The following is a 14,715-nucleotide window of genomic DNA, read 5'->3' on the forward strand; positions in this document are numbered from 1 at the left end:
GTCTCCTTCCTAAGAACCATCCAGCTTTCCTTGAGAGTAGCATTCAGATGGACATCAGCTCACTGACTTGCACTACCCCCTCCTTACGGGGTGACATAAAAGTCTGTGCACGCCTGGATTGATGGTTCAAATATCAAGTGGGGGGCGTCAATATAGATACTCAGAGGGACCCCACCTGGTGCTCTAAGGTAGACTCAGGTGGACTGTGGGGTCAGTGTAGCTGTTTGGACCTAGAATGTTAGATGGGCATTCACAGCTGGGACTGATGTTTAGGGTGGTCTTGCTCTGCTGTTCAGTGATCTGATGATGAAAGCCTTAAGTCCTAAACGAGTATGGTAGTTTGAATGTAATTGGCCCCCATAAACTCATAGGGACTGGTACTATTAGGAGGTATGATTTTGTTTTGGAATGGTAATGTATATCCTGTGCTATTATATGTTAGAAGCATGTAATCTGTTTTTTTAATTTTTATTTTATAGGGAATTATGGTTAAGAGATTGCATGAATCCCAGAAGAAGCTTTGAACTTTGAGTGTTAAAATATTACTCAGACTGTTAAAGACTATGGAGCCTTCTGAAGTTGAACTAAATGCATTTTGTATTATGACATTGTTACAAGCTTATGGAGTCCAGGGAGTTGAATATAGTAGTTTGAATGTAATTGGCCCCCATAAACTCATGGGAAGTGGAACTATTAGGAGGTATGTTTTTTTTTTTTTTTTGATTTTTCGAGACAGGGTTTCTCTGTAGCTTTTGGTTCCTGTCCTGAAACTAGCTCTGTAGACCAGGCTGGCCTCGAACTCACAGAGATCCACCTGCCTCAGGAGGTATGTTTTTTGAAGTAGCTATGGACTTTCTTGAGAAATTGTCACTGTGGGGGCAGACTTTGAGGTATCCTCTGCTCAAGCTACACTCAGTGTGACTCTCAGACCACTTCCTGTTGCCTTCAGGGTCAAGATATAGCTCCTTTACTCTCCCCTCCTTCTCCAGCACCATGTCTGCCTGCACACTGCCATGTCCCCCATGGTGATAATGGACTAAATCTCTGAAACTGTAGGCTGCCCTATTAAATGTTTTCCTTTATAAGAGTTGCCATGGTCACAGTGTCTCATCACAGCAGTAGAAACTCTAACTAAAACAATGAGGTAAAACAAATATATTTAGGTTATAGGTCCTATAAGCAAGATTAATTAGTGGTCAACATGCATTGCACTCTTGGGGAAATTCACCAGAAGCTAAGACAGTATATAAACGAGAGGTGGATGACCTTGGGGGTCATTTTTGTGGGTCCCTGATATTCCCACATACTGTTGGAGCAGAGGCATCAGCAGCTCATGTTTTCAAGGATGTAAGGCAGGCTTTGGGGTGAGAATGATGGGGATTGACTGCAGAGTCTCGTGTATGCTAAATATGAACTCTACCACTGAACTACGCCCCATCAAGCACAAATTTGGTAACTGAAATATGTATTTAAAAGTCTCCTTCAGAAACAAAGTTTAGTTTTTTTTTTGATGCCAGTATTATTTCAAGACTAGGGCTGTGTGCACTAAACTCAAGGTTCTTAAAGTACCATAACCCCTCTCGATTGTTCTGTGTGTTCATGTTTGACTTTACTGACTGAAACTCCCCTAAGCCCTGCTGCTGTCCCTTTCTGTACTCACCTGGAGCTGATGGTACAACTGTATGATCTTCTCTTTCTGAGGAGGCCAATGTTGAAAGTTTAATTGTTCTGTTGCGATAGATATTGCTTTCTGAAAGAATATAAATATATTAAAGTGTATTATAACTTGACTATTCAGCCACCCATCCAGCCATCTATCTATTTATTGCAGTCTTGGGGACAAAACCCAGGCCCTTGTACAAAGCAGCCTAATGATGTACTGTGCCACACCCACAGCCAAACCCTTCAATTGTAATCCTTCAGAACCCCTTAGCTATTTATTATTACTAGAGTTGTTAAGAGTATTCTTCATTTTTTTTTAGCTCACCAAGTTCTGTCCTTGAGAATAATGAAAACCACTATTTTTCTCACCAGAAATATGCAATACATAGAAAATTTTGTATTCACAGACCTTTGAACAAATTCATAAACCCTCCCCTCAGACTAAGAATCATCACTTTCAGATTTATTAATACACAAAATCATATGCACAAAACAACAAAAATGGATTCTGCATGCTGTGTTTATACATCAGTGCACATGTATGTAACAATAATAATAAAAGAAAAAGAGGCCATCAATTTAGGAGGAGTGAGGTGGGACATAGGAGGGGCAATAAATAAAGCCGAAGGGACTGTAAGTCCAAAACAGCCCAAAACAGAAGAAAACAAAACCCATGGAGAACCAGGTTTCCTTCCACAGGAAGGTTTGTGTCTAGGTAGATAGGACTGGCACGTCATCTCCTGTCCGCTCCCCATTCCTTGCATCCCTACAATGAGACAGAACAAAGCAGACAAAGGAGACAGCGTAGACAACTGCACAGAGGAGAAAAGGCAGTTCCCAGGCAGTGCTTAAAGGTCAATTCGACAAGGTGATACTACAGGCCTAAAGATGTTGGCACCCAATATTGCTGTCCCTAGAGCTGTAGGGTAAATACTGATAGACTTGAAGGGAGAGGCACACACACTCCAACACAGCACAGCAGAGAGCTTAACCTTTTACTGTCAGCGTTAAGTGGCAAACCCAGACGAAGCTAACAAAGAAATGTCAGAGCTAAACCGTACCCTGGACCAAAGGTCCTAGCAGACAATCATAGACTACTCCATCCAGCAGCTGCAAATACATAGTCTCCTTAGTGGCACATGGAAAACCCTCCATATACAGCTTATAGTTGGTCACAAAAACAAGCATCAACAAATAAAAACTGAGATCACATCAAGTCTCATTTTGACCACAACAGCATAAAATCAGAAAGCAGCCACAATAGACACTTGGGATACTAAACAGATGTGAAACAACAAGGTCCAGAAAAACCTCGGGGTTGTATGCATGCCCCTGGGACTGCGTGGGTGTGCACGCAAGGGCGCGTGCATGCACGTGTGAAGACAACAGTCAGGAGTCAGCTCCCTCCTTTCACTGTAGGATCTGGGCACCAAACTCAAGCTGGCAGGCTTGACTGCAAACACCTCACTGCGGAACCATTTTAGCAGCCCCGAAATTCTAAACTTTATTTAGACAAATGATAATGGCAACACAGTATACCCCAAATGCTGCAATTAGAGCAAAAGCAGAATGTAGAGAGGTTTATAGGAAGAATCAGCCACCACCAGAAACAAAGACTTTGGGGCTGGAGGGATGGCTCAGTGGTTAAGAGCACTTACTGCTCTTGCAGAGGACTTAGGTTTGAGTCACAGCACCTACAAGGTGGCTCACAACCGTCCGTTAACTCCAGTTCCAGGGGATCTGACACCTTCTTCTGGCTTCTGCAAGTACCATGAATGACATGCTGCATAGACATGCATGTAGGCAAAAACACCTAGACACATAAAAATCTAACTTCAAGAGAGGGTTTCAAATAAGTAACCTAATATTGTACCTTGAGGAATTAGTAAACAAACAAACAAGCAAGCAAGCAAACAAAAACTAGAGTAATCCAAATTCCAAGTTATCTGTAAGGAAAAATATTGAGTAAGTGCAGAAATAAGCAAAATAAAGATTAAAAATACAAACGGTACATGAAAGAAGCTTTAAACCAGTGTTACTACACGGGCACACGTGGAACACCGGATGTGCTTATGCATGCAGATGCATATGGTCAGCAGAAGACAACCTTGGGGTCATCCTCAGAAATGTTGTCCACCTCCTTTGAGACAGGGTCTCTCCTGGAGACCCTGGAGCTCACTAAGTAGGTTCTACTGACTGGCCAGTGACTCCCAGGGCCACTTCTCCAGCGGTGGGTTTTAAATGTGCGCTGCCATGCCCAGCTTTTTATGTGGCTTGCAAAGGTTCAGACCCAGCTCGTCAGGCTTACAAGGCAAGCATTTTACCAATCGAGCCTTTGAAGTTTTTTTTTAAAAAATATAAAATAAAAAAAAAATCTTTAACTAGACAAAGAAGTGAGAAGAGGCATATAAATAAAACTAGAGCCATAAAGGAGACATTATGACAGATACCACGACCATAAAAAGCATCATTAGAGCCATAAAGGAGACATTATGACAGATACCACAACCATAAAAAGCATTATTAGATAAAATTATGAACAATTGCTTGCCAAAAAAAAAAACTCCAGAAGAAATGAACAAATTTCTGAACATATACAACTTACTGAGACTGACTAATGAAAAATTCGATGCCGGAGGAAGCCCATAAAAATAAAGGATGAGATTGGATCAATAATAAAACATTTCCCATTAAAGAAAATCCCAGAACCAAATGGCTCCACAAATGTTTAAAGAGTTCTTCTCGAACTCTCTTTTAAAGATATGAAGGGAAAGAAATCTTTTAAATTCATTGTTTGGGGCTGGCACTATTTTGCTATCCAAACCACCACAATAAAGGAATAATAAAGATCAGTATCCTTGAGGAATAGGGTTGCAAAATTCTAGCAAATGAAATCCAACAGCACATTCAAAAGAGGTTTCACTGTGACCCGCTGAGATTCACTCCAGGGATGCAGGGTGCTCTACAGTACAGAAAGCAGGTGATGTTCTCACACTGACAGAATAAGGGACCCAAACCATTCCATCCCCTCCACAGACACAGGACAAGCATTTGCTTAGAGGAAAGTCTAGTCTTTTTTTGAAATAATAAATTATTTTATTGATGTCTTTCTATATAGGAAAGCTAATGTCTAGGCCTAGGGAGATTTTTTTTTAAATAAATCAGCACAGAGACCACAAGTGAAGACGTAAAATACAATAAAGTACAATTCTTTTTTAAAGTAAATGTTTTATACAGTAGAGACATATTTATTGAACACCTTTATACACACTATGGCTACTTCAGATTTGAGAGTCTACAGGAACACAGCCCTCAGACACGGGGCGAGCAGGCTGGACATGGCGGCTCACTGTGGTACTATCAGTGAGGAAAGAAAAAAATCAAGAAGGGGAAAGTCTAGTCTTACAAATTTCCATTAGTAAAAAAGAAAGCTAATTTTGAATTTCAAAAAATCTTTCTCAAAAAAATGTAAGTCCCAGAAGAAGACAGAAAAAAAAATTCAAACATAAGAAGAGATTGTGAGGAGTCTGGAAGCAGAGGCTGGTTAGTTAAGAAAGCAACATGTTAGACCAGACTGCATACATCAGGAGAACATGTTACAGGAAAATCAATCGCAAAAACATGAAATTGAAAAAAATCAAAATAGAGCTTTGTTCAATTCCGCACCAACCCAGTCTGAAACGCGATAGAATGCCTATGTCTGTCTCGCTGGAGAAGGATGTTCTAAGGAGAACCAGAGTTAAAACTCTCTTATTTTCAGACCATAACAGAACAGTTATGATCATACATCTACTCTGAATGGGTCTCAAGAGGAATTCTTGTGAGCCTTCTTGCAGTATCCCTGGTCATGTTTGCTACATACTTCAGATGTGCTAAAACATAGTATGTAACCCGTGATTGCCAATCAAGTTAATTGCATATACTGCTGATATGTAAAAAGCAGCTCTATTGTTCTTACTGAAATATCTAAGAAGAAAAAACACCCCTCAAGTCAGGTCTAAGACAGAGCAATCAATCTGTTTTGAAAGTCTGGACAGCTGGGAGACAGGAAGCAGCAGAAGCAGAAGAGAACAGGAGAACAGGGGCAGGTGAAGGCAGAATATGCTGGATGACCTGGCTGCCTGATGAAGGAAGCCAGGTTCTGTTCATAATAATTTTGCTTTTGTACATAAGGTAATGGCAATTAAACACTGGCTTTGCTCATCTTAAGGGAGCAGCTTGGGAAGCCTTGTGGATACACTCCAAATACTGTAGACCCTTACTAACCAAACAGTTAAATGCCCCTCATAATAGGGAATAAGCACCGTGCTATTACAGGGAAACCCAAAACCCACATCGGCACTTAGGAAGGAGAACTCAGCATACAGCACCCCCACTGTCTATTCGTTCTTTCCATTCACTAGTCACCGTGTGCTTAAAGTCCCTTCTTCTCCCCTGGTAAAAACATGTCGGCAAGTGCTTTGTCCCTAATCCTGTGATGTCCTTGACATGAGTAGAGTAGTTCAGAAGGAGCCACTGTATTTAAAGCCACATCAACCTGAGAGTGACCCGGCAGTGCTTGCCATAGCTGTGTTACCTCCAAGGCAAGGTGACGGACTTTCGAAACTGTTACTCCAGAGAAAGTATCTTCCATGATCTTTTCAAAAGGTGGGGCGTCTTCGGGAAGGAACTTTGATAAGCTAGCTTCTTGGATTGCCTCAATAATGATCAGAGATTCGTCTGCTTCCGAAAGGCTCTTGTCGCACTCGCTGGAGAAAACAAACACGCATCGTGTCTGCAGCGCCCTCTCTGTCCCCACACCCTCTGCATCCCTTGTTTGCTAAATGAAAGCAGTTTTGGAATCTCACCTAAGGAATGCAAGAGAGGGAGCTCCTGTGGGCAGGAAAAGCTACATCTCCCCAGGGATGAACTCACTGCTTAATCCCGAGGATTGCTGGATGCTTTTTAACATGGGAAAAGAATGAGTTTTTCCTTGATGGTAAAAAAATGTTATGATTCTTCATTTTCATTTAGGGAAGATTTTAATTGCATATTCAATGTCTTTAACAAATAAAGGAATTTTCAACTTTCCCTTTTCTTCATTAAAATGTTTTTTGTTGTGTGTGTTTAGTATACACAGAACTGTGTTTCACAAGAAAAATTTACATGTGTATATAATATACATATAATCACTATATTAGATATATACATGAATATACATACTATATAATACACATTGAGATCATCCCTTCGACATCCTTTCCCCTTCCTATTAGTTCCCTTTCTCATCTACAGTTTTATGTCTACTTTGATATCATATATACTCTTATGTGATTTTATATATCTATATGAAATCTAGGAACTACAAATGAAAGAAAATATATTTATCTTTCTGAAGTTGGCCTAACTTTCTTGACTTGACTTAAACTATGCTCTTATTTTTAAGAGGAGCTTATCCTACGCCAGCCCTGTCTGGATGCCACCAGTGCTGTGTGCAGCATGATGTGCAGATATTATGCACCATACTTTGTTGTTTTTCAAATCCATAAAAGTTTTTTCTAACTTATTCCTATATGATCACCTTTGAATATTTTTGAGATAAGCAGATCCGTATCTATTAAAAATGTTCTTTTGGTTTTTTTTGTTGTTGTTGTTGTTGATTCTAGTTTTGTTTTTTTTTTAATGTGTGTGGGTGTTTGGCCTACATGCCTACACATAAAGATGTACCACCTGCATGCAGCGTGCACAGAGGCCAGAGGAAAACTTGGTACAGACGGTCGTGAGCTACCTGCCACATGGGTGCTGGGAATTGAACCCAGGTCCTCTGGAAGAGCAGCCAGTGGTCTCAACTGCTGAGCTATCTCTCTAGCCCCTGTAGATTCTAGATTTTGAGTTTTGGTTTTAAGCGCCATACAAAGCCTGTGGTAGTCAGTGTTGATTATCAACACAATTGGATACAGAATGAGCGTGGAGACAAATGCCTTCTCACGGCTGGGAGTTTCTAGACTGTGTTAACTTTGTTCCACCCAAATGTGGTGATACCATCCTGTGGGGTTGTGGACTGAATGAGAAGAAAGTGAACTGAGCATCCCTGAGGCAGACACAATGTGACCAGCTGCTTTGGGCTCCTGCTGCCATGATGATTGTTGAGTCAACACCAACTTTCCTCCTTTGAGTTGCCTTAGTCAGGTATGTTGCCATAGCAGCAAGTAAGTCACCAGCAGAAGGCCCATGGTTCACTTTCTAGCACTGGGGGAAGAGTCTTTTCTCCTCCAAGAATATTAGAGACAACTTGTTCCTTCTGATAGTTTTATGCTTGAAGTTTGTTTACCTTTAAATCCCTCAACTGTTTTAGCGACTGTCTGGGCAAATGCTGTGGAGCATGGCTCCCACTTGACCCTTCTGCAGGCAGTGGCTGGTCCCCTACACTGATCATCAAACTCTCTGGTGGTCTTGGTGATGGATTTATGACATACTGCATGTCCCAGGCATGCGGCCCTGCCTCCTGACTGTCTACATTATTTTAACACTTTGCCCATTGACAATCAGTGCCATACTTTCAACTGTTTAAGTTTTACAATACAGCTTAATCCTCAGAAAGGTATTTCCCTTTAATTTCTCTTGTTTTTCAATATTTTAAAACTACCTTTATTTTTCCATGTGAATTTTAGAATCAGTTGTCTAAAAACAAATACTAAAAAAACCCTTTGCTTATTCCTGTATTATGGACACATGCAACCATGCCAGCCTTTAATGTGGGTGCCAGGGATTCGAACTTGGGTCCTTGTGTTTGTAGAACAGGCACCCATATACGCACTGAGCCTCCTCCTCAGTCTCCCTATTCTTAATATCACCTTTCATAAACCAACACTGATATGTTTAGCTTTTATGATATTTTATGTTAGAAGTCCTATTAATTTCAGTTATTCATATCTGATTTTCACCTTGCAGTCTTGTCAGCGCCAGGGTCATCCACAGGTACCGAAGTCTGTGGATGTTCAAGTCCCTTACATAAACTGTTGTATTTGCTTATCTACACAAACTACACACTCCTCCCATGCACTCTGAATCTTCTTTAGAACACTGACAATCCTAACACAGCACCGACACTGTGTTACTAGCCACAGTCCATTGATTGCGGACAAGAGAGGGTGTGTACCAGTTTCGTGCAAGTACCATTTTCTCTTTCTCATTATTTCTATTCTAGATGGGCCCTACATTTCTCTGCATGTTTATTACACATCAGTAATGCAGACCTTCTAAAGAACAGGCCCCACTAGGGATCTGGAATCCATGACCTGGTTCATTTTTGTTCTTTTGATACCACTAAGTTCCTGCCAGTCCATCTTAGTGTGGTAGTCTGGTAGCTTCTGTTTTTGTTTGCCTTAATTAAAATTCTACAAATTATTTATGTAACTCTCTGCCTTGCACTAAATTCAAATGTCCACTGACCATTTATACTCCTGTTTCTTCTTTTCTGCCATTATTAAAACGGTCTTCAAGGTCTTCATGCCAAAATCATAATGCTCCTAAAATAGAGTATTCAATATCTGAGTTACTATAGTTCTCAAGGGAAAATAGAACCACTTAAGACAGTCACACACATATGTAAATTAATAACCATCTAGTTTGTAAAAGGAGATATCTATATGAATCTAAAAACCCCAATTCTGCCTCCAATGCTTTTATTTCTCATCTAAGTTGGTGCTTGCCTTATGTCCTTGTCCTCTCTTGTTCCCTGCCTCCCTCCCTCCCTCCCTTTACTGTGTTATCCAGCCTGGCCTTGAATTCTTGGACTCAAATGTTCCATTGTCTCAGCCTCTCCAGTACTGAGGACCAAAGGCATGCACTACTGAATTCTGGAGAGCCTATTTCTTAAAAGAAAGAGTGGTAAGTGTTAACAATTATGGGGTCCCAGTTACACTGTCTGAGAACTAGGAGGGGCCGGGAAATAACAAGAGGAAAGGAAGACTTTGGAGAGAATGTGGTTCGCTGACCAAACCATTTCGTGTTAGAAACACATACTCAAATCCCAGAATAATTCTCAGGAAGGTGTGGGACTCAACCCAACTGCCCTGGTAACTGAGCTTCCGAGTGCAGTCTGCTCAGTTGTGCATGACAAACAGAGTCAGGCTGAGCGCCTGTGCTTTCACAAGTCCTTCAGATCACTGAGATGTGCACAGAGCTGCAGAACATGGATCCAGAGGCTGACATCCACGAGCAGAGAGAGAAGATGTGACCTGAAGTAACATATATGCCACCACTTTCTCCAGACCTGTGAGTAAAGGCCAAGGCCCATGGATGCACAGCCACTTTGAAAAAAGCAGCTCCCATCTTACGGTGGGCCCGGCTGGTACTGCCAATTCCTGGCCGATAGCAGAAATGTCTTTGCATCACCTTTACATAACCAGCTTTATACTTTCTATTACATATTTGGAGAGAGGCAGTTCCTCACCTGCTTTGACAGCTGCTTGCTGGCTAAATCGTAAAGGTTAACGAGCTTTCCTGATAGTGATCTTGAAGATTTGAAGCCAAATGAGAAGAGAATTATTTCAGTGATCATTTTGTGGTGGGGCACCATCATTGCCACCGGGCGAAACAGAGATTTTAAGTTCCCTGGGAGCTCAACTCGACCTCTATATCTAAAGGGAAGAAAAACAGCAACAATAATAAAAATCCAACAGCGCCCTGCATTTTTTCCAAATGTGAAATGCAATTACTTTGCCCCCACATAATTCCATTGGCTTTCTGTGTGACCCATATATGGAAATCAGTTTACAAGGTGCCTCTCACCTTCCCTACCACCCACATGCTATGCTAGCCTATCATACGCCTTGTCTTTCATTGTACGCTTCACCTTGTCTCAGACCTTTCTGCTTCCTGGGGCCAAGGCAGCACTGTTCAATGTCTGATGAACCTAGCCCAGAGTCAGAGACTTAGTATTATCACCTGCATGGACAGGGTGGAGATGTTACATCCATTCATAGAGAGAGGCGGTTGTGGGGCTGTGTCAGCTCTACAAGATGGAACTCATGCTTGGCGCCATGATGAGTGAACCTGTGGCTGGACAGGTGACAGGTCGGGGAGAGCCAATCACGGTCACTCTGCACACCACTAAACTGACTCCAAAGGCCTCATCCTTACGCCTATAGAGAAGCCCATTTTGACCCTTAGCAGAGAAGCCAGGTGGTGATGAGCACAGACTCAAAACTGGTCAAGTTGGAGACAACAGGAGACGGCTGAATCCTCGGCCTTGAATGACATCAGTATCACACCACCCCCTTCTAAGACTCAAGGGTCACCGTGGAAGAGCGGGTATGGATTTCTAGAGGTGACTACGAAAAAGCAGTGTTTTACAGGGTGCTCATGACATAAAAGGTAAAAGCCACCTTTTCAACTAATTTTCAGGTAGATGTCACATAGAAAGCCAATAGAATTCTTTTTTGAGGAAAGTATATGGTTTCAAGTTTGAAAAAGTCTACACAACAGGGCAGTTGGACACATGACCTCCCGATGGTTGCGACAACATGAATGTCTAAAACCTGGCTAAGATCGCATCAAATGAAACCACATGATGGATGGGGAGGAGGGCACTGAGTCCCATCCCTATTGGAGGAGGTATTGGTAATGATGGCTGCTGGGAGCAGAAGAGCTTGAACAGTGTGGCCCCTGAGGCTGGCCACGCTCCAAGGGACAGCCCACACCCAAGGGTATATGGGTAGCACTAACTGGATTTGATTTCTTTTTTAGAATGAGGACACAAAGTTGTTTGCGCGTAGAATGAGGGATGGATCTGGGAGGAGTTAGGGTGAGGGGTGAATGACAGCTAAATACAATGTAAGAAATTCTCAAAGAATTAGTTCAAAAAAAGATTCTGGAGGGTGAATGATAGCTACATGGTACCGGACAAGCCCACCCACAGAGAGTGTTACAGGGATTTTGTCTGTGTATACTGTCATTAGACTCGTTAATATTTACCCAGGATTTAAGGTGACAAACATGGCACATGACATATTGATACGTAGTTCTTTACCATCCAGTAGGAATCTAGAAGACAGTAAAGCATTCATTAAAATCACTTCTCTAAGCCAGGCGGCAGTAGAGCAGGTCTTTAATCCAAGCACTCAGGAGGTAGAGGCAGGGAGGCAGCTGGATCATTGTGAGTTCAAGGCCAGCCTGGACTACAGAGTGAGTTCTAGGACAGTCAGAGCAATGCAAAGAAACCCTGTATAGTAAAAAAAAAAAAAAATCACCCTCCAGGCCTAAGGGTATTAAAACTTTAACGAACCAGGGACTTTTCTTAAGGCTTTATTACACTTAAATCCAAATAAAACTTACTTAACAACAACACAGAGAGGAGGAGGTGGTGTCCTATTCTGAGACAATGCTGAATTCTGCTGTGATTCAGGAATATCTGACCCTGTCCAAAGATGTCTGAGAAGCTTTGGGCCTGGGTGTTGGAAGGAACCATTGGACAAAATGATCCACACAGGGAAGTGACCCTGGGAAGCCCTCAGTGTGTTGGGCCTGCAAACTCACTAGAGCACATCAGCAGAGCACAGAGTTCCTGCCTGGAACACAGCCCATGTCCAGTTACAACGTGGGGGCTCAGTGCTGACTGCCCTTCCTGCAGACCTGGGTTCGGTTCCCCACACTGGCATGGTGGCTCCCAGTCATCTGTAACTCTAGGCTGAGGGTTTCCAGTGCCTGTGATGCACAGACAATACATGTAGGCAAAACACCCATAAAAAATAAATAAAATCTCAAAAATAAAAAGAATATATGCAGACAGCTGTGAGGCAGATGCTCTGCCCTAAACACCACGTCCTGTCGGCTACAACACAGGCAGAGACAATGGCAAGAATTTCTGGGGTGGTTTCTTACCGAGGAAGACAGTGTAAACATGAGAGGCAGAACGACCAGACACAGCTGGCCAGTTCTTGGGCAAAACACTTTGTAGAGGTCAAAGCAGAGAGGAGAGTGGTAAAATGGGGGTTACTGTACCCCCATCCGTGTCCACCTGTAAACCCTGGTAACACTAACAGCATGAAACCAATCAGAGCAAAGTTAGCACCATCAGCATGAGTTGGAAGGGAAAACTTGTTTATTATTCATAAACAACAGTAATCCTAACATACATACATTTTCTTGTGTTTTTTTTTTTTTTTTAAAAAAGAGCACCTCAGTTTAGAATAGTGAGCTGGGACTTCAGGGATGCAGCCAGGATTTCTGTTTTTAAATGGGTATAGAATTAAAGAAAAACAAATTCATGTAGAATTAAGGAAAAATATTCATAAATCTTGTTTGATTTCTTTAAGTGTAATATCCTAAGATAAAAGAGATTCTAAGATAGAAAAAAATATTAACTAGAACATATCTGCATCGAGGGCTGGCGGCTCCAGGCTACTCCAAAGTGTAAAAGGAGGGTGGATACCTTTAAATTGACATGAAAGTTGACTGTGCATATATATATACATATATATATATACACATTGTGTACATATACACAATATGTATACACACATATATACAAACATTCATATATACACATACATACACACACGCACACACACATTTCTCCCATGTTATTCGCCAGAGGAAAACATTAAAGGCAAGTGTTATTCATTTTGCTGCATGCTAAACAAACTAAACCAAATAAAACTCAAAGACCCCAACACTTAAGAAAAGGACTCAGCACTAAGTAAACAGTAAATGTGTATCAGATTCCATCCCAAGGGAGTAACCCATGCATAAATACCTCACAGAGTAGCTGTCTTTTGCAACCTTGATGGTTAGGATCTGCGAGGCAATGACCGAGAGAACTTCTATATCTATCCTGTTGAACTCATCGAAACAGCACCAAGCTCCCGACTGCACCAACCCGAAGAATAATTTCCCCATTATCTTAAAAAAAAAAAAGAGGATTGATTACAGAAACTATAAAGGTGAACACTACCACCTGGATACTAAATTGTATGTATTCTTCTCATCTTCCCCAAGCCAAGTTAAGTATCTTCTGCATTTTTCTCTCCATAGAGTTTAGCAGTTGCTTAGACTCTTGATGAGTTCACCGTGTTTCTTTTGAAAGCTGAAACACACACAGCAAACTTCTGCGTTTCAGGACCATTGGCAGGAGCAGCTGATGGCCAGCTGCACAAAGCCAGTTTAGGTCTCAGAGCTGCATCCTAGAGGCGTTTCTATGACCCTGTTGCAGCAGATGGGAGTCACGTGTCAGAAGGCAGATGTCCTTCTCTGGAGCAGGCAGACTCCTTGTAGTTTAGTGTGGTCTATAGATGAGGCAATTGGTGCAGGGGTGAGGTGCAGGGGAGGGGATGGGGTAGGTGGGGGTGGGGATCTTGTAAGCAGGTGTTGTTGAAACACTGTTGCAAACTGTTAAATTCCTATTAGTGTCAATGATAGAATTCTAAGATCTTATAGTCGGCACTCTTCTGATGCTCATTTTCCTGTAAATAAGGTGATGAAGGATGGAATAATTTTACTTTGTTGGACTCCTCCTTGCTGTCCCAGCTGTGCCTTGAGTAAAAGGACTCACAGTTGACCCCAACACCAAATGTCTAGAGTACTGCATCGGTGCTTCAAGAAAACCACAACACAACTGTTACAAGGAGGGAGGGGCTGCCTGTTTGTGCTGGCCACCAGGCTAGTTTAGCCCTGAAATAATCACACAGAAATTATATTAATTAAATCACTGCTTGGCCCATTAGCTCTAACTTCTTATGGGCTAACTCTTACATATTAATTTAACCCATTTCTATTAATCTGTATATCAGCACGAGGTCATGGCCTTCCAGCAAAGTCTCAGCACGTCTATCTCCAGCAGTGGCTCCACAGCGTCTCCCTGGCTCCGCCTTTCTTTCTCCCAGCATACAGCCTAACTTTCCCCGCCTAGTTCTGTTCTTCCCTGCCATAGGCTCAAAGCAGTTTCTTTATTCATTAATGGTAATCACAGCAGACAGAGAGAACTCCCATATCACACAACTGCAGCTGATTGCCTCATTCCTGGTGGCACAGACTTGGGAGAAGTTCAGAAATTTGGGCCAGGTTTTTTTTTTT

At 42.0% G+C, this 14,715-nt stretch overlaps 1 protein-coding gene across 1 annotated transcript in view; it reads right to left on the reverse strand.

Moving 5' to 3' along the window:
* Positions 1–14,715, reverse strand: part of Dnah14 (dynein axonemal heavy chain 14) — a 229,533-nt gene that overhangs the window by 129,516 nt on the left and 85,302 nt on the right. The window contains exons 28-33 of the mRNA XM_013346965.1: positions 13,400–13,545; positions 11,620–11,688; positions 10,097–10,283; positions 9,094–9,170; positions 6,239–6,395; positions 1,661–1,750 (exon numbers count right to left, since the gene is read on the reverse strand). Of these exons, the coding sequence (XP_013202419.1) occupies positions 1,661–1,750; positions 6,239–6,395; positions 9,094–9,170; positions 10,097–10,283; positions 11,620–11,688; positions 13,400–13,545 (726 nt within the window). The remainder of the gene's footprint in view (positions 1–1,660; positions 1,751–6,238; positions 6,396–9,093; positions 9,171–10,096; positions 10,284–11,619; positions 11,689–13,399; positions 13,546–14,715) is intronic.

This window comes from Microtus ochrogaster, chromosome 6 (assembly GCF_000317375.1).
Source record: "Microtus ochrogaster isolate Prairie Vole_2 chromosome 6, MicOch1.0, whole genome shotgun sequence".
In the NCBI taxonomy this organism is placed as follows: Eukaryota; Metazoa; Chordata; class Mammalia; order Rodentia; family Cricetidae; genus Microtus; species Microtus ochrogaster.